This window comes from Mastomys coucha, unplaced genomic scaffold (assembly GCF_008632895.1).
Source record: "Mastomys coucha isolate ucsf_1 unplaced genomic scaffold, UCSF_Mcou_1 pScaffold6, whole genome shotgun sequence".
Taxonomy (NCBI): domain Eukaryota; kingdom Metazoa; phylum Chordata; class Mammalia; order Rodentia; family Muridae; genus Mastomys; species Mastomys coucha.
This window is the reverse complement of record NW_022196912.1, coordinates 24,780,579-24,800,180: the sequence shown is the minus strand read 5'-3', so window position 1 is coordinate 24,800,180 and position 19,602 is coordinate 24,780,579. Positions and strand designations below refer to the sequence as shown.

The 19,602-nt window shown below is 53.5% G+C and overlaps 2 protein-coding genes across 5 annotated transcripts; both read left to right on the top strand.

Annotated features, from left to right (window-relative positions):
* The first annotated feature begins 107 nt into the window (after positions 1-107).
* Emilin1 (elastin microfibril interfacer 1) lies at positions 108-9,894 on the top strand. Of its 2 annotated transcripts, none has more exons than XM_031356270.1 (8): positions 108-783; positions 1,692-1,817; positions 2,207-2,427; positions 3,718-5,643; positions 6,598-6,714; positions 7,291-7,308; positions 7,423-7,560; positions 7,959-9,894. In XM_031356270.1, exons 1-8 carry the CDS (start codon positions 614-616, stop codon positions 8,294-8,296), a joined length of 3,054 nt encoding a protein of 1,017 aa, XP_031212130.1. In that variant the 5' UTR covers positions 108-613; the 3' UTR covers positions 8,297-9,894. The 2 variants fall into 2 exon arrangements, with proteins under 2 accessions (XP_031212130.1, XP_031212131.1); XM_031356271.1 differs by having other exon boundaries at positions 674-783; positions 1,674-1,817.
* Khk (ketohexokinase) lies at positions 8,887-18,915 on the top strand. Of its 3 annotated transcripts, XM_031356275.1 has the most exons (9): positions 9,236-9,342; positions 12,404-12,520; positions 14,374-14,508; positions 14,702-14,836; positions 16,117-16,189; positions 17,194-17,340; positions 18,209-18,297; positions 18,371-18,528; positions 18,618-18,915. In XM_031356275.1, exons 1-9 carry the CDS (start codon positions 9,251-9,253, stop codon positions 18,701-18,703), a joined length of 1,032 nt encoding a protein of 343 aa, XP_031212135.1. In that variant the 5' UTR covers positions 9,236-9,250; the 3' UTR covers positions 18,704-18,915. The 3 variants fall into 3 exon arrangements, with proteins under 3 accessions (XP_031212132.1, XP_031212134.1, XP_031212135.1); XM_031356272.1 differs by lacking the exon at positions 14,702-14,836 and having other exon boundaries at positions 8,887-9,342; XM_031356274.1 differs by lacking the exons at positions 14,374-14,508; positions 14,702-14,836 and having other exon boundaries at positions 8,887-9,342.
* Positions 18,916-19,602: the final 687 nt, after the last annotated feature.

Sequence of the window (19,602 nt, the reverse complement as noted above, 5' to 3'; positions counted from 1 at the left end):
CCTTCCCGGAGTTAACAAGAAGCAGATGTGGCGCATGATGGTTGGAGAGGTGGGGGAGGAAGGGGGAGGCTGGACCGCCAGCCAGACAGGGGGAAGGGAGGGGAGAGAAGGGAGGGAGGGAGAGAAAGAGGGAGGAGGCTGGCCCGCCCATGGTCACTCTTGTGCCTCTCAACAGCCACAGGGGCAAAGCTCTGTCATCCATAGGATCCAGTCGCCAGGGAACAGAACCGAGAGACCAGAAGAGGGCCAGCTGGAGCCAGGGGGGTGGAGGCTCAGGAAGCAGTCTCTGAAAGGGGCAGGGACCAGGCACAGGAGGCCAGGGGCCCAGAGAACAGACTCCCCTCAGAAGTGCAGAAGAGGAGAGCGGAAGGAACTGAGGGAGGGACAGACAGGAGCCTAAGGAGGGGGAAAAAGGGAAAGAGGAGGGGGAGAAAGGGGTCAGGCCCTGCAGCCAAGGAGGAGGCGTGCGGCTGGGAGCTGCAGGCAGGAAGCTAGGGACAGAACTGGCCCCGCGTGCTGTCCCCTGAAGCAGTGGCATCCCCTGGAGGTGCGGGTATAGGCATCATTGGTCAGACCAAGATGTGTCTCTAAGGGCAGCAAGGAACACTTCACCATGGCCCTCAGAGCCCTCTGGAGCTGCTATCTCTGCTGTCTGCTGACCATAGCCACGGAAGCTGCCAGCTACCCTCCTCGGGGTTACAGCCTCTACACAGGGGGTGCTGGGGCCCTCAGTCCTGGGGGACCCCAGGCCCAGAACTCTCCACGGCCTGCCAGCCGCCACAGGTAAGAATCCATATCCCAGCCAGGGCTGGAGGCTATGGTTGGGAAAGCCTTTAGAAGGCGGGCAACAGGTTTAAGGCAATAAAGAGAACAGCATGGATGCCTATCCATCAATGGCTCCCCACATGCACCTCCCGGTGGAACTTTTTCCAGGGCTTTGGTAGCTTAAGGGGGATCAGCTCTCACCTCTTCCCTAAGAAGGTCTGCAGTTGGGTGCCCAGGGGAAACTACACCAAGGGGCATGGACCATCATCCTTCCTGCCAGCTGCCAGTTGTGTGCCAGCCAGCTCTGGATCAGGCAGACCTTTTGTCCTTCTCTAGGGCTTTCTTGGCCCTGTCCACTAATGTATAATTCTGACACTCCCTCCGCTCTGTTCCCTCCGGCTCTACAGCAGCTCATAGACTAGAAGCCAGTGTGAATGGGGTCAAGAGTGCAGCACCACAAGCCCCAAGGGGACAGAGCCCATCAGTGGTTTATTCTCTGCTTAAGCAAAGGCCAGACATTTGGACACTGGCCTGCCCCGCTCTCCTCCTTGAAGGCTGGGTGGCAGCACCATGTGCAGAGGATCATCTACAGGAACCCAGCTTACACAGCTGGGGCTTAAGACAGGCCCAAAGAAGTACACAAGGGACTATGAATTCTAGGGTACCCTGGGACCCCACAGTCAGGAGGGCTGACTTCTCTGTGTGGGTGTTTTATCGTCTTCTCTATCTTAAAAGGTCTTTATCTGCTATAGTGACAGAATAAAGTGTGTGTGTGGAGGGGGAGGGGAGTGGGTGCTGCCCCTGCAAAAACCCTAACTTTCAATGGGTCCTCAAGGCCCCCTTCATCTTTTGACCCTCCTTCAGCCTCAGGGCCCACTGGGGCTTGTATCTTTGGTCCTTTGGCCCAGGTAGGGTTGTGCCTACAGGAACTGGTGTGCCTACGTGGTGACTCGGACAGTGAGCTGCGTCCTTGAGGATGGAGTGGAGACCTTTGTCAAGCCAGACTATCAACCCTGTGGCTGGGGCCAGCCCCAGTGTCCCCGGAGTATCATGTGAGCCCCCGACTTTAGGGGACTGGGGGGCTTGCTGGGATCTGGGCAAGGGCAGACAGCTGGTGACCATTTAGGGAGTCTGTGCAAAGGAGGCAACAGGGGAAGGACAGGACTTCAGTCAGAACCATTTTGAGAAGACAGTAAGGTCCTGGTTTGGCTGGTGAGCTGCCACGGGCATTCTTCCCTTGTCTCTAACCTTCTAGCCTTCTGCTGACACAGGGTTCCAGCACAGGGCAAGGGGAGAAAGAGCCAGGATTTAGCCCTTGACTAAAAAGCTGATGCTGTTATCTGAGCAGGGCCACATACTGGCCAGAGAGGTAGACCCAGCCTGAAGTACAAGGCAACTGGCAGCACGGAGAGAAAACAAAACTTAACTTTGCTCTGGCCAGGTACCGGAGCTTCCTTCGCCCTCGATACCGGGTGGCCTACAAGACAGTGACAGACATGGAGTGGAGGTGCTGTCAGGGTTATGGGGGAGATGACTGTGGAGAGGGCCCTGCTTCTGTGCTGGGCCCCACACCCTCCACACCACTTCCCCGGCCCAGGCCTGCACGCCCCAACCTCTCTGGCTCCAGTGCCGGCAGCCACCTCAGTGGACTAGGAGGAGAAGGTGAGCCTGCATGTTGCTAGGGATGGGGTAATCCTGTGTGGGAAATGTGGGGCCTAGCTGTGGAGGGAGGGAAGTCTCTGTACTCTAAACTGGAGGTTGGGGGGAAGGTGGGCAGAACAGAGGTAATGACATCCCAGAGACTTCACATGTTTGCATGCTTGTGTGATTTGAGTGTGTCAGGGGTGGGGTGAGGGGTGAGGAGGGGGGCTTGGCAGGGGTTGGGGGAGACTGATTGAAAGACCTGAAAACTTAAGAGCTGAATAAAAAGGAAAACATAGAGAGACAATTTTTTCACATGCTCCCTCTTGTGGCCAAGGTCCTTCCTTGTCGGGAACAGTTGTGGGAGAAGCAAGGGGGAATTCCTTTGAGAAACTCTGTCCGCAGGGATGACAGTTAAGACTACAAATCCTAGCATGCCTTGCACCTGACTACAGGTCCCAAACCTCTCCCGGGCCCCTGGAGACTGCAGTGCCCAGAATGCAATCGTCTCTCCGTTGCGTTCTTTCCTCCTGTGCGTGTTAGGCTAGGCACACCGGATGTGCTGTCCTTTCCTGCCAAAGAGATAAATGAACTATAATTATGGAAACAGGAACTTCTGGTTGACTAGCTGGCCAGCCAGCACCCCAGCAGGCTTGCTGCAAGAGCCTCTTGTTTGTCCCTCTGGTAGTTTAGAGAAGGGCCTAGTCATTGCGACAGTGGCATGTGAAGTACTTTCCTACATTCCCATTTTGAACTGTTTGACAACCCTAAAAGGCAGGACACATGGTGTCATTCGAATTTCCCAGATAAGGAAACAGTTTCCAAGAAGTCAAGAGGTCCCAGGGACAAGTGGAAAAGATGTGAGTTGGGTGGTCGGATGATCTAAGTTTGAAAATTGAGATGGCCACTTGTTAAACGTTGGAACTAGTTGCCTAATTTCTTTGGTTCTCTGTTTCCTGTGCTATCAAATAGGAAAAGTATCTGCCCAATAGAAAAGTTTTAAGAGCTGTGGTTCAAATCTGGCCCAAGGATTTTCCGTAGATGGTGTTTCTTTCCTCCCTCCCTTCCTCCCTTTCTTCCTTCCTTCTTTTCTCTTGCCTAAATCATCCAAAGGAGAGACATCTGACCCTTGACTCTTGGTGGAGTTAGGGTAAACAGGGGCTGGGCTATAGATCCTGAGCTCTGAGATCCAGCCCCTCAGTCATCTGCCTCTCTCCCTCTCTCCCTCTCTCCCTCTTTCCCTCTCTCCCTCTCTCCCTCTCTCCCTCTCTCCCTCTCTCCCTCTCTCCCTCTCTCCCTCTCTCTCTTCAGGTCCTGGTGAGTCAGAGAAGGTGCAGCAGCTAGAGCAGCAGGTAAAGAGTCTGACCAAAGAGCTACAAGGCCTTCGAGGTGTCCTGCAGGGAATGAATGGGCGCCTAGCAGAAGATGTACAGCGGGCTGTGGACACAGCCTTTAATGGGAGGCAGCAGCCAGCAGATGCAGCTGCTCGTCCGGGTGTGCATGAAACCCTCAGTGAGATCCAGCAGCAGCTGCAGCTCCTGGACAACCGTGTCTCCACCCATGACCAGGAGCTAGGCCACCTTAACAACCATCATAATGGAGGCACTGGTGGAGGCGACAGGGCCTCAGCCCCTGTCCCCGTTCCTTCTGGCCCCAGTGAGGAACTGTTGAGGCAGCTGGAACGGCAGCTGCAGGAGTCTTGCTCAGTGTGCCTGGCAGGGCTGGATGGCTTCCGCCAGCAGCAGCAAGAGGATAGGGAGCGGCTGCGAACCCTGGAGAAGCTAATGTCCTCTATGGAGGAGCGGCAGCAGCAGCTTATGGGACCTGCCATGGCCAGAAGACCCCCTCAGGAGTGCTGCTCCCCGGAGCTGGGTCGACGAGTGTCCGAGCTGGAGCGGAGGCTAGATGTAGTGGCTGGCTCAGTGACGGTGCTAAGTGGACGCCGAGGTTCTGAGCTCGGAGGAGCAGCTGGGCAGGGGGGCCACCCTCCAGGCTACACCAGCTTGGCCTCCCGTCTTTCTCGCCTAGAAGACCGCTTCAACTCTACCCTAGGTCCCTCAGAGGAGCAAGAGAAGAACTGGCCTGGAGGACAAGGGAGACTGGGTCACTGGTTGCCTGCTGCTCCAGGAAGGCTGGAAAAGCTGGAGGGGCTACTAGCCAATGTAAGCAGGGAGCTGGGTGGCCGTCTAGATCTGCTGGAAGAACAGGTGGCAGGGGCTGTTCGGACTTGTGGACAGATCTGCTCTGGGGGGCCTGGGGAACAGGATTCTCGGGTCAGTGAAATCCTGAGTGCCTTGGAACGCAGGGTGCTGGACAGTGAGGGCCAGTTACGGCTGGTGGGCTCAGGCTTGCACAAAGCAGAGGCAGCAGGGGAGGCTCAACGGGCCACGTTGGAGGGACTGCAAGGGCTCTTGGGCCGGCTTCAGGAGCGCATGGATGCCCAGGAGGTGACCGCAGCAGAACTCTTACTGCGCCTCAATCTTACTGCCGCCCAGCTAAGCCAGCTGGAGGGTCTGCTGCAAGCCCGTGGAGATGAAGGCTGCGGTGCCTGTGGTGGTGTCCAGGAGGAGCTGGGCCGCCTTCGGGACGGCGTGGAACGTTGCTCCTGCCCACTGTTACCTCCGCGGGGCCCTGGAGCTGGCCCAGGGGTTGGGGGACCAGGCCGTGGGCCTCTGGATGGTTTCAGTGTGTTTGGGGGCAGCTCAGGCTCAGCCCTCCAGGCCCTTCAAGGAGAACTCTCTGAGGTCATTCTCACCTTCAGCTCCCTGAACGACTCATTGCACGAGCTCCAGACCACTGTGGAGGGCCAGGGTGCTGATCTGGCTGACCTGGGGGCCACCAAGGACAGCATCATCTCTGAGATCAACAGGCTACAGCAGGAGGCCACAGAGCACATTACAGAGAGCGAGGAGCGCTTCCGAGGCCTGGAGGAGGGCCAGGCACAGGCAGGCCAATGCCCTAGCTTAGAGGGGCGATTAGGCCGCCTTGAGGGAGTCTGCGAACGACTGGACACCGTGGCAGGGGGACTGCAAGGCCTACGTGAAGGCCTCTCCAGACATGTGGCTGGGCTCTGGGCCGCAGTACGGGAAAGCAACAGCACCAGCCTGACACAGGCTTCACTGCTGGAGAAGCTGCTGGGGAGCCAGGCAGGCCTGGGCAGGCGGCTGGGTGCCCTCAACAGTTCCCTGCTGCTCCTAGAAGACCGTCTGCAGCAACTTAGCTTAAAGGATTTCACTGGTGAGGACAGAAGACATTGTGCGTGTGTGTGTGCGCGTGCGTGTGTGCGTGTGTGTGCGCGTGTGTGTGTGTGCGCACGTGCACGTGCGTGTGTGTCTGTGGTGTGTGTGTGTCTGTGTGTGTGTGCATGTGTGTGGTGTGTATGTGGTATGTGTGTCTGTGTGTGTGCGTGTGTGTGTCTGTGTGTGCATGTGCGTGTGTGTGTCTGTGTGCGTGTGTCTGTGTGTGTGCATGTGCGTGTGTGTGTGTGTGCGTGTGTCTGTGTGTCTGTGTGTGTGTTTGTGTGTCTGTGTATGTGTGTGTGCGTCTGTGTGTGCGCGTGTGTGTGGTGTGTGTCTGTGTGTGTGCATGTGTGGTGTGTGCGTGTGTGTGGTGTGTGTGTGTGTGTGCGTGTGTCTATGTGGTGTGTGTGTATGGTGTGCGTGTGTGCGTGTGTATGGTATGTGTGTGTGTATGTGGTGTGTGTCTGTGTGTGTGTGCACGTGTGTGTGTCTGTGTGCATGTGCGTGTCTGTGTGTGTGTCTGTGTGTGTGTCTGTGTGTGTGTCTGTGTGTGTGTCTGTGTGTGTCTGTGTGTGCGTCTGTGTGTTGGGGCGGGGGAGATCCCTTTTCAAGTCCCTTCTTGCTCCCTGCCTTGCAGCCAGCAAGGAGGCCTGGTGTTCTCCACCTCTTTGTTCTCCCTCAGTCCTAGCCCCTACTACTCCTCAGGGAGGCTGAAGTATGTCTGCAGAGAAGCTGCTCAGGTGTAGCTCCGTGCCCTCCCTCTGGTGCTTAGATGGGCCTTTGGGTGGAACTGATGCTAGAATGTGGCTCTGTCAGTCAGGTACCTTGCCTGCAGCCCAAGGGACCCCATGTCTCCATCGGTCTTCACCCATTTCCGTACCTGTGGCGCCACCACCTTTCCTGTCTGTTGGAAAGCATCACCTTCATTTCGGTTTTGGCTTTGTTACCATAGGACCTTCAGGCAAGGCTGGGCCCCCTGGGCCTCCTGGGCTACAAGGGCCTCCAGGCCCTGCAGGACCTCCAGGACTTCCTGGCAAAGATGGACAACGGGGGGCCATTGGACCACCAGGTATGTTGGATGAGACACCACTACCCGGGCAGCCCTGCATAGTATTCCGCACTGAGCTTGACAGAGAAGGGGGAAGGGGGAAGGAAATAGAGTTCCTGATGGCTAACAGTGAAAAGAGAAGACAGTGACTAGGTGCTGAATGAAAGTGGCCATTTGGAGCTGGAGAGATGGCTCAGTGGTTAAGATCACTGACTGTTCTTCCAGAGGTCCTGAATTCAATTCCCAGCAATCACATGGTGACTCACAACCATCTGTAATGGGATCCGATGCCTGCTTCTGGTGTGTCTGAAGACAGCTACAGTATACTCATATAAATAAAATAGAGAAAAAAAGAAAAAGAAAGTGGCCATTTGGCTACTGGGCATCTTGGTCTCCCTGCCATATTGCTATTCATCTAGCATATAAAAAGCTCCTGGCTAAGGCTGTGGTCTAGCGTTTGCGCAGACTGGAGCCCACTTATGCTTTTCTTGGCATCACATTCCACACCTAACACCCAGAGCAGTGCAAGAGAGCAGATGTTGGCTGAGCGGCATAGTGAGAGATGCCCTACTCACTGTGGCCCCTTTCTTCTCACAGGTCCTCAAGGTGAACAAGGTAAGTCATTAGACTCTGGAGGACTATAGTCTCCAGACTGTATAGTCTCCGGCCTGGGCAGCAGGGTGGGGACTGGGGTTTATGAGCATCCATTCTAACACTATCTCTATTCAGGAGTGGAGGGAGCGCCAGCAGCCCCCGTGCCTAGGGTAGCATTTTCGGCTGCCCTGAGTTTGCCTCGGTCAGAACCTGGCACAGTCCCCTTCGACAGAGTCTTGCTCAATGATGGAGGCTACTATGATCCAGAGACAGGTAACCTAGAGGGCCAGCAGGCGGCGCAGTTGAGGTAATGGGTGAAGCTGGGCAGTGCTAATGCCTCCTTCATGCTCTGCAGACAAGTACAGGTTTTCATTTGTAATTACAAAGACCTGTATTCTCTCCGTGCACTCACACCATAGTTAGGCAAAGAGAGAGTGGGGAGTGGAGGAGACATTCACACCACACGGATCTTTATTGGGACCGACTCCAGCACATGCTCTGCAGCAACTGCTGGAGATGCAACAGGAGATCCCCTATAGTGTGCAGTTAGTGGAATAGCAGGGAAAGGTCCGGTGGGTCACTCCACAGCCAGGAGTGCTGTACCCACTCTCCGAGAGGCCTTCCTTGTCCCAGCCACCGCTTCCCCTCCTGACTGTCATCCTTGTCTCCAGGTATATTCACTGCGCCACTGACTGGACGCTACTTGCTGAGCGCTGTACTTACTGGGCACCGGCATGAGAAAGTAGAGGCAGTGCTGTCACGCTCCAACCTGGGCGTGGCCCGCATCGACTCGGGAGGCTACGAACCGGAGGGACTGGAGAATAAGCCCGTGGCCGAAAGTCAGCCCAGCCCAGGCGCTCTGGGCGTCTTCAGTCTCATCCTGCCCCTGCAGGTCGGAGACACTGTCTGTATCGATCTGGTCATGGGCCAGCTGGCACACTCGGAGGAGCCGCTCACCATCTTCAGCGGAGCCCTGCTCTACGAGGACACAGAGCTTGAACAGGTGTAGACAGGGTGGGCCCGACTACCAAATTTATCTACAGGGGCTGCAGAGCCATCTGGATGGCGGCTCCTCACCAAGGCAGGGGCAAATCTGGAGACCATGCCTCGCTGCAGTTCAGGCATCCAAACCGGCAGTCGTTGTGACTGCGTGGTCTCTGGGACCGAGGTGGCTCCTCTTGACTTTTGGCCTCACTGCCGTCCCCACTAGAGGCTTCTCCAGGACCCAGGCTGCGGAAGAGGAACCGATCCACTAGGGCTCTCTCCAGTCCACACCACCGTACTAAACTATTCAGGAATAAAGACACTTTTTTTTTCTAGAAAACATAGCTATTCTTCTCTAGTACATGTTCAGGGGTAGTTAAGGGACAGGACAGGAGGACAGAGTCCTACGGAGGGAACCTAGGCTGGTGGTCTAGAATGCGCTCCCTGCTACGGACGCCTGCAGACTCAGGGTCATGGCCGCCGGTCCCACAGCGGCCGCTAGGGGGCACTGGGCCATAACTACCGCGAAGGCTGACAGCCTTCCCCGTCACGTAATACCGCTAATCTGGCGGGGGGGGGAGGGGCCTCGGCAGGGTGGGCTACAGCGGCGGTGCAAGGGAGAGGAACGCAGGCTCTGGTGCTCCGCCTGTGGAGGAGAGGTTTCTGTTGCTAGACTGAGCTTGTCCGGGTGGTCCAGGGTCTGCAGAGCAGCAGGCGCAGAGGGACGGGAAAGGCGCCGCATTACAAGTGCGCTTTCGCTTTGACGGCTGAGGCAGAAAAGTGAGAGGGTCTGCCATTGGCCGGACTAGGTAACCAAACCCTTGCAACTGCAAAAAACTCCCTGCGGGAGGAGCTCTGCATGCAGAGGAGGAGCCAAGGTAGCCTGTGAGAAGTTGGGACACGGTCCTCTGGTAGATAAGAGGAGGAGCCCGGCAGGAATCCCCACCGCTTGCGGGTAGGAAGCTTGGGGAGCAGCCTCATGGAAGAGAAGCAGATCCTGTGCGTGGGACTGGTGGTGCTGGACATCATCAATGTGGTGGACAAATACCCAGAGGAAGACACAGATCGCAGGTAGGGGCGCCCAGGCCCCTCGGAGATACCAGGGCCTCTGTGGCCCTGTCTTTTTGCTTGTCACTGCTAATCGGCTGCTAAACCAGGGATAGTCCTCTCTGTCTCCATGCAGTGAGGCCTGAGTTCAGCTTGGAGTGCAGGTGTTCTCTGCCTCGGAACCCTAAGGGTACCCTGCAAGAATGAAGACATGAGACTGGAGATCTTTAAAACCAAGACCCAGGAGTGTGTTGTTTTGTTTTAACGGGGTCTTGCTTTGTAGCCCAAGCTGGCCTAAACTCCTTTAGCCTCCAGAATTAACAAGAGTGCTACCGTATGCCTGAATCAAGACCCAGGCTTTCACTAGTGTGTAGTTAGCTGGTTACCATTTCAACCTGTCGATCATCAAAATCCTCAGTTTACAGAGTGGGCTGAAATGGTTTTTATCCCTCCTAAGGCACACACCCGATAAGGTGCCAGACAAATTTTCCTCAGCTCCCCCGTCTCCCAACTCCTAGCCTGTGCACTTCTAATTAACCGCTTACTGATAAAATAAAACACCAGGTCTCTAACAGTGAGTGGTGTGCGACATTAAATCACTCATATTTAAAAGCCTGGTGTTTGAGCCTTGCCTAGCTCAAGGGCTGGCTGGCAGTGTAAGCAAAGCTGGAGGCTCTCAGGTTCAGTCAGATAGGAAGAAACTTGGCTCATGAGCCGCAGCATGCTTTTTCCTGGAGCTAAGTGCTAAGAGGAGTCTTTTTACAAATATGGGTAAACATCTCAGTGGATGCTCTCAGAACGTTCTCAGAGGTGGAAGTTAAAGTGTCCTTTGATGGTTCTTATCTTTGCTCTTGATAAGGGTCACTCCAAAGTGCTGCCATGCCGTGAAGGCGTTCTGTGGGATGGCTTATTGGCTTTTTCTCGGTGTGGTCTAGCACCCTGAGCAATGAACGTTGTATCTTGGATATTAGTTGAAAGGAAGGTCAAGGTTGACCCCTGGCGAGACAGCATTGAACTTATGGGGGTAAGGGGACTGGGTGGTCTTTGGGCTTTGGATCCACAGAGTACTGAGGTAGGCTCCCTGGGAACTGCGGAAGCACTGGCCAGATCCTTTTCTTAAATGAGGAAGCAGAATATTTAGAGGATTGGAGCAGTATTTATCAAGCCACATACGTAGCAAGCATCAGAGCATGATCACAGCTCATGTATGTCTCTACGTCTCTCGGGTGGCTCTAGCTCCCACCCTTCCACATTGTGTGTCTGTTTCTGCCTGTCTTGTGGAGTTTACCCTTTGCTTTCAGTTGCTCTGTTTGCCAAGGTTAGAGCCCTTGCCAGGAGCAAAGGGACAGTGGTGCAGGAGCACAGGGTATTTAGTTGTGTAGACCTAACCTACTTACCAAGGTAGAGCCATGCTTACAGCTAGGGGGTGACTAGGCAGTCTCTCTCTCTCTCTCTCTTTCTCTCTCTCTCTCTCTCTCTCTCTCTTTCTCTCTTTCTGTGTGTGTGTGTGTGTGTGTTTCTCTCTCTCTTTAAACTTTATTTAATGTATGAGTGCTCTGCTGCATATACATCCACCTGCATGAAGAGGGCATCATATCCCCCTCTAGAGGGCTGTGAGCCACCATGTGGTTGCTGGGAATTAGACTCAGGTCCTCTGGAAGAGCAGCCAGTGCTCTTAACCACTGAACCATCTCACCAGCCCTGTCTTTCTCTTAAGAGTTTGATTTATTTTCTTACTTTTATGTGTGAGAGTGTGTACCACATGCATTTCTGGTGCTCAAAGACATCAGAAGATGGCATGGGATCCCCTGGAACTAGAATTATAGATGGTTGTGATTCACCATGTGAATGTGGGAGTTGAACCTGGTCCTTTGCAAGAGCAACAAGCACTCCTAACTGTTGAGCCATCTCTCTAGCCCCCACCCCTTAAATGATGTATTTTTATTTTATGAGCATTGGTGTTTTGCCTGCATGTGGGTCTGTGTGAGGGTGTCAGATCACCTGGAACTGGAGTTACAGACAGGTGTGAGCTTGCCATGTGGGTGCTTGGATGATTTATTTTATGTATGAGTGTTTCCTCTGCATGTGTATGTATTCACACCATTTGTGTACCTGGTGCCTATAGAGTGAGAAGAGGACTTTGGGTGCCCTGAACTGGGATTATGGATGGTTGTGAGCCACCGTGTGGGTGCTGGGAATTGAACCCTGGTCCTCTGAAAGAATAACCAGTGCTCTTAACCACTGAGCCGTCTCTCTAGCCATGGGCTTTTTCTCATTTGGGGAAAACATGCTTATCTCATGATCCAAGCTCTCCAAAGATTGTACTGGAACCAGAATACATGTAGCAGCACATTCTGCTAGACTGCAGACCCCATCCCCTTGAGCTTGTTTGTCTGAAAGACTACTAGAAGGAGGACACTTTATCTTCCTGCCGATAGAGTAGGTCCCATTTGGAAGGTGGAACCCCTTCCCTCCTGTACTCAGGGTACACCTCCTGCTGCAGACCTGGGTTTCTGTTTACCATCCATGTTTCTGGACTCTGTTGAGTCTCCCAGAAGAGCAAGACTGTGTAGGATCCAGTCCTTCTTAACATCTCAGCCACATCTGACCCAGGAACTCTAGGAACGTGGGGTTTGTAGTCAGATGGCCTGGCTCCTGAGAATCCATGCTGAGGAGCACCTTCCAGAAGAAAGGCCCTCATGCTGAGCGCTTCTTCACAGCTTGAAGCTTCAGCATGACTTTGAAGGGCTTTGCTGTGAAATCTATTACAACTGAGGAAGAGGTAACCCAGAGTTAAGAGAACCCTCACATTGAGATGGCCCCAGCAGGTGGGTTCCTGGTTCCCTAGAAACAGGTGGATGCAGCTATGCACTCGAATTCAGCCCAGGATGTGAGAACAGACCCCCGCCCTCATCCCAGTTCCTCAGGACTGAACCTCAGCAGCTCCACTTAGATAATGAGCTGAAATTCAGAAGTACCCAACTCTTGCACTCTGTGGATTCCTACAAAGGGGCTTGAGATTGGTTCTGCTTCCCCCAGGGGCCAGTCAGCTGAGGCTGCAGAGACTTGCCCATGTGCTTTGCAGGTGCCTGTCGCAGAGATGGCAGCGTGGAGGCAACGCGTCCAACTCCTGCACGGTCCTTTCCTTGCTTGGAGCCCGCTGTGCCTTTATGGGCTCGTTGGCCCCTGGCCATGTTGCCGAGTAAGTTTAGGAGGGAGTACCTGGTAGAGGGGTAGAGCACCGTGTCTGCAAAGTATAGGGAGAGGAGAGCTGTCTGAACTCTGGGTGGGCTGGATGGAAGAACGGTTGGTAGGTGGCGGCCTACAGGAGAGTCCCAGACTCCCTGATCCTTCTGGGGCGGTCCATCTGCTGTTCAGGTGTTAACATCTCACCTGTAAGGGTTCCATTTCTACAGCTTGCTGCAGAGCCTGCTTAGGCTACCCTCCACCTCCTTTATTGCTTCCTGTAGGCTCTGCCTTTGCCCTTCTCACATCCCTTATCCCAGCTGTGTTTGAGGGGAAAAGGCAGTGAGGGACATGATGTGCCCTTCCCTACTTAAGGGGCATCCAGCATCCATGGTTACAGGACCAAGGCCCTCACTGAGGATTAGGGCCACTGCTTCTGTCTTCATTGTAAGTACTAAGAGTACACTCCTCAGGACATCCTGAGGTCACAAAGTAACATTGGGTCCCAAACCCATTTGCTCTGGAGGCTGCGTTCCACAAGTGACCCACGCGCCTACTCCATGTCAGCCACTGCAAGGGCCCAAGAGCCCTTTGACTCCTGGCACTGTCAGCTCAGCACACACTTATCAGGAGGTGTGGCCCACACTTTGCCCACTATGGGCACCGGAGCAGCCTGCCAGGTTGCTGGACCGTAAAGCACAGCCCTTTGAACCCTAGTTTGAGGAGTTGTTGCCAGCCAAACTCCCAGTCTTGGCAAACTGGAGCAAAGCTAACAAAGTGAGAGACTTGGTCCTGGAGATGGGACAGTCATCCCTTCCTACATAGAAGCAGGACCTTGGTTCTTGCTTAGAATGGTGGACTCTCCTTTATGGAGTAATCGTATTGAGGGGCGAGCCATTCAGAATTCTCTCTGTGCATTCAGCAAACATTTAATATGCCAGGCACTGTGGGTGCAAAGAAGTCAGCAAACCAAACCACATTTCTAATGCTTTGGGAGGGGACTATTAAGGGACCTTGAGTTGTCAAGTTAAGAGCTGATGTCAGCATGGCTGCTGACAGCTCTGTCAGCTTAGGTGCTGCTTATTGAAAGGGAGTCTGCTCACAGTGAGAAAATCCAGGATGGCTGGCTGCTGGGCACAGTTGCCAGCTCTGGGGTTTCCTGGCAGGAGTGGAACCAGCCTCCTTGCTGTCCCTTTGGGCTAATCTTGAAATTATGTCCCTAGGCTCATTTTAACTAGAGGACATCATGTGACATTGTTCTGGATCAGGCCCATATTTACAAATGCACCAACTCATTGCCCATAGGGGTTGGTCCAGCTTTTAGAAGATGGTACCCAACAGGTTCCCTAAGGTGACACCACTTCCTGGCTGGTCAGACTAGAGAGGTATCATGGCAAGATTGGAAGGGACCTCAGAAAGCCCCGTGCCATGAGGGTGAACATGCAGAGAGCAGCTGGGAGGGGTCCAAAGTATCACCTTGGTGATTAATTATTAATTCTGCCCGAGTCTTGCAAGAACCAAGCTGCAGTACCCATATGCATTAAGTTCACATGGGATTCAGGTTCTAAAGCCTCAACTCTACCCCTGTCTAGCTTTAAGGATGGGGAGCAAAGCTTTCCAGCATGAACTGGACTGAGACTGACCTGCAATGTTCAATCCTGCTTCTCTGATGTCCAGGCTCTGCACCCTGCCTCTCGTGCCCCCTGCTTCCACCTGTGACAAGGCTGAGATTGACAGCTCCCTCCTACTTTTCTCTGAACACCCACCTCCTCCCTGCCCTGGGCCATTCAGGGTCCCTGGCCTACTCTCTCCCTGCTAGTCCCCCAAACTCTTCCCAAACTGCTCTTCCGGGTTACTCTGCTCTGGCAGTTTTGTCCTGGATGACCTCTGCCGACATTCTGTGGACTTACGATATGCGGTCCTTCAGACCGAGGGCTCCATCCCCACTTCTACAGTCATCATCAACCAGGCCAGCGGCAGCCGCACCATCCTGCACGCCTACAGGTTTGTACACCTGTCTGCGCTTCACCAGCTGCTGCTGCGGCCGTCACTACACTACACTACACTCTCAGGACAGGACCCTTCTTCTCTGAGGCCCACGTGCTCCAATGCACCCTTCCCGTGCCCGAAACTACCTGTAACTCTAACCTGTGTGTGTCTCCTTGCCCTCCCCTTGGCTCGGGTCCCTCCCCCAAAGCTTCCTGGTGGCTGACTTCAGGCGGAGGGGCGTGGATGTGTCTCAAGTGGCCTGGCAGAGCCAGGGAGATACCCCTTGCTCTTGCTGCATCGTCAACAGCTCCAATGGCTCCCGTACCATTATACTCTACGACACGTAAGGGCCCCTTGGCCTTTCCCTACCACAACCCACCAATCAGTGCCCTCTCTCATGCCTGGGCAAACCAACTGATCTCCATCCATGGCTCCTCTACACCAGAAATTGCCCCCATGCCAAACTGTTCAGTAATTTCTGAATTGCCTTCAATTAGGGGAGAAGTGAGGTGGGAAGGGGTCAGCTCTGTCCTGCTTGGTAATTTGCCCTTGACCAGCTCAAGGGTGAGCAGGCAGGCCTGCAAAGACTATAATTTATGATATGATTTTTCATAATTAGCCAATCAGCACCTTGGGTCTGGGGGTACGGAGATGGGAGACAACCCATAGAAAGCCTTGATGGGGAAAGGGAGCCACTGGGACTTCTAGGGTCAATTTCAGAGTTTCGAGCCTGCAGCATGGCATCAAAGAGCTGAGGTTTAGGACCCTTCAAAGGGAGCATTATATCTCAAAAGTGAGTGGGCATTCACATACTAGAAGTGCCTTTCAGATTAGGCAATCTTTTTCATCTATCTATTAAGCAACCAGTGATTGGCAGCAGCTCCAATCAAGGACATGCACACGGTACCTCAGGTAGGGAGAGGAGGAGCTGACGAGAAAGGTTTATTGCCCTCTGGCCTGGGTCCAGGCATATTCACACACATATCTCTAACTGCAGAAGGCCCAGGAAACGAAGGACTGTTGGCCTTAGAAAGGCTCACACCACTAGTGAGGGTGGAAGGCACTCTACTGCACTTCAGAGAGAACATATGCTGTGCGGCTAAGGCCAACGCTTTTCTGGGTTTCCACACCTAGACCAGTCAAACAAAAAACTCTCCCTCAGAGTGCCAGTTCTGACCTAAGGAATGAAGTGGGGAGTCTGACACAGGGAATGGTGTTCTGTCAGTAGCAAGCTCCCAACTAAGAGACTGTTACTAAAGCTTTGTAGTTCGCGGGGCCATTGCATGCTGGGAGCTGTGTGCTCCCAGCGAATGCATGGGAAGTGTAGTCTCATGCATTCTTAGTGCATTCTGGAGGATGTGGTTTCCAAGGAACACGGGGCTGGCCTCTTGTCACATGTTGTAGTTGTGTTTGTCCTTAGATAATGTTAACACAGACACACACCACCAACAACAAAAAAGGACAACTATGCAAAGTGGGACAAGGCTCATCTCACCCTAGGGGCTTATAGTTCTGTGCTTCCCAGCTTCCTGCCATGCTGCTGGTATCGCTACAGGGTCCCTAGCTGTCAGAGAACCTGGCACTGGCTGACCTCCTTTTTTTCCTTCCTGTCTTGTGATGTAGGAACCTGCCAGATGTGTCTGCTAAGGACTTTGAGAAGGTCGATCTGACCCGGTTCAAGTGGATCCACATTGAGGCAAGCCCTTCCTTACCCGTGTTTCTAGGGGCTTAGCCTGTCAGGCCCTTCTGCATGGTCAGTCTCTTCTGTAATTTCTTTAAACCATGAAATATGATAGGGATACTAAATAGCCCTCCCCCACCCCTCTCCATTCCTATGAGGAAACTGGGGCCCAGAGAGATAGAGAGATACAGGGGCATACAGTCACAGACAGCACTGGGCAGAATACCCCATTATTGTGTTAGGCTACCTCCCTCCTGGTTTCTGCCTTGGCTGACTTCTTTTACTCCTCAGGAAACAGGAAGGAGAGGGCCTGGAGAGAATTAGAACTTTCCTTCCAAGGGTGAAGTTTTGGGATCAAGATGAGAGGAAGCCTTGAGAAGTCCAGGCTTCCAGTCCTTGTCTCATCATTTGACTTAACGTTGGTCTTCAGGTTGTCTCCCTCTCCTATCTCCATCTCCTCTTCACTTCCCCTCTCCTTCCCTGTCTCACCTCCTCCCTCTCTCCTCCCTTTTTGTCTCATTCTTGCTCTCTGTGTGTTTTGTTTGTTTGCTTGCTTGCTTCTTTGTTTGACACAGGGTCTGACAATGTAGACCAGGCTGGCCTTGAACTCACAGAAATCTGACTGACTCAATCTTCCAAGTTCTGGGATTAAAGGAGTGTGCCACCACACCTAGTCTTTTTCTTTCTTGCTTCTTTTTCAGCCCACCACCTTTCTAGTGTTTTATTTTGTAGCCCTGGTTAGCCCAGAATTCACAATCTTCCCGCTTCAGCCTCTCAAGTGCTTTGTTCACAGGCATGTATGTCCAGCATCTTTTATACTTTCTTCAGTCTCATTTGGGAGATGAAAAATTTGGCCAGTAAGGTCTCCAAGGTCCATGACAGTCCTAGAATTATGTAGCTGCGATGGCGCTCCAGCCCAGCTTCCCCCAACCCCTCTCCCTGCTCACCCAGAAGTCCATCAGGCAGGAAGGAGTGAACTCTTTATCAGCTGGGCTCTGAGCTGCCCTGTCCTGCCCCAGGGCCGGAATGCATCAGAACAGGTGAAGATGCTGCAGCGGATAGAGGAGCACAATGCTAAACAGCCTCTGCCACAGAAGATCCGGGTGTCGGTGGAGATAGAGAAGCCCCGGGAGGAGCTCTTCCAGCTGTTTAGCTATGGAGAGGTGGTAAGTGTCCTGCAGCTCCTCTTGCCTATCTCTAGCTAATTGAATTCTTAGAGCTAGAGAGGATCCTGGTCCTGCCCACCAGCCTCCTAGTGACAGCCTAACAGCGACCAGAAGACCACAGTGGGAGGCTGGAGATGGCCCAGAAGTAGATTTTTCCTGCTCAGGTAAATATACATGAGTATGGTGGACAGGGCTATTGGCATCCCCTTGCTTGTCTTTCCCTCTGCAAAAGAAGGAATGACTGTTCGCCGAGCCACCAGTTTTCCCCACTTAGATGGAATGTTGTGAGGGCCAGTAGCAATGAGAGGAGGGTGGGAAGGAGATTCGTACAAGGAAAATGTAGACAGGCCAGTGTGTAAAGGGTATCCCAGCTAAAGCTGGTTGGACACTGTCCAGATGCAGTTTGTTGGCCTTAGTGCCCAATTCAGAAATAGGGCAGGCTGATCCCCATTCCCTCAGCACTATTCTAAAGACTCTGTCTTGAAGCCACTGTGAAGAGAGCCTCGTTTTTTTGCAGATGAGCTCACTCTGCAGGGCTTGGCTGTGTGGGGAGCAGATGAAACAAAGCTTGCTCTTGAGAGTCAGCCTGGCTTGATTTCACCTCAAGATGGCGCACTAGGCTCTTTCTGGGTTTTGAATTCCCTTATGCGAGGATGGAAATACCAGGGCCACGGTGTCACAGTTCCCAAGACTGTATTTGGCACAACTTAAGCAAACATAAAATGTGTACCTGTGGGACAGCAAGAAGCCATGCTGGGGACTTACATGACTGAGTTGGAGGAGTTGTGCTATAACCCAGAGTCAACACCAGGTTGTTGGTAGCGAGTAGAAGTTAGAGGTGGCTACCAGCCTCTTTCACTGCCTACAGGTGTTTGTCAGCAAAGATGTGGCCAAGCACCTGGGGTTCCAGTCAGCGGTGGAGGCCCTGAGGGGCTTGTACAGTCGAGTGAAGAAAGGGTGAGTTGGGAAGCCAAGAAAGGGTCTGAGGGGTCTGGGGGATAACTAGAGCCAATCTGTGTGAGTCTTACAGGGCTACGCTTGTCTGTGCCTGGGCTGAGGAGGGTGCCGATGCCCTGGGCCCGGATGGTCAGCTGCTTCACTCGGATGCCTTCCCACCACCCCAAGTAGTAGACACTCTCGGGGCTGGAGACACCTTCAATGCCTCTGTCATCTTCAGCCTCTCGAAGGGTGAGTCCATCACCATGGGATCAGGGCAGGACTGCGCCTGGTCACGATCCCAAACACCAAGCTGAGCCTGCTATTTGGCCCTTCTCCAGGAAACAGCATGCAGGAGGCCCTGAGATTCGGGTGCCAGGTGGCTGGCAAGAAGTGTGGCTTGCAGGGGTTTGATGGCATTGTGTGAGAGGTGAGCGGTGAGAGGCACCTGCTCGACACCTCAGAGGCTAGCACCATTGCCTGCCATTGCCTTCTCTACTTCATCCAGCCTGGCATCCGGCTGCCCACTCCCTGGGCAGGTGTAGGCTGTGGAACGGACTCTGCCCGGGTCTGCATCTCTGTGTACCTGTCTCCTCTCTGCAGATACCTGGAGCAAATAAATCTTCCCCTGAGCCAGCATTGTCTGTCTGTTTGAGTAGTTTTTTTGTTGGTTTGTTTTTCTGTTCGAGATAGGGTCTGATTGTGGTGCTGCCTAAGGTTGGTCATGGACTTGAAATGCTTCCGTCTCGGCCTCCCCGTGCTGGGATCACAGGCCTGGCTCATTCTTCCTCGAGGATCCTCATCCTGCTCTGTTTGAAACTCCTGAGGCTCTGACATTACAGTCTGGCATCTTTTCTCTTCCTTCTTCTAATCAGCCTCACCCACCCAACCCAGAGGGGAAGGCATGCAGACTAAAGCAGCAGGCTTGCTCCCACCTCCCCTCAGCTGTCCTCAGAGGAGTTTCATCCAGCTCAGGGAAAAAAGCTCCCCAGACTCTTTGAGCCATGCAGACTGTGTGTTACCTGTGGAGGTCAGGGAGCCTGCTTTCGGGGTTTACAGGTCTTTACTCAAACGATCTTTTCCCATGGGTTTCCCAGGAACCTAAAAGCCCTCGGAGCTTACCTTTAGTCAAATTGGTACTTCGACCACAAATGTAACCTGACACAGAAAGCCGCCGCTGTCTCTTGGGGAGGTTAGATACAGGTGACATGTTAGGATCAGGTTCTAATTTGAGATTTGGGACAACTGGACCAAAGTATAGGCTTCTTTGTCAGACAGACATGAGTTGAAGTAAGATATTTAATTAGGTGTGTGCCACCTTAGGGT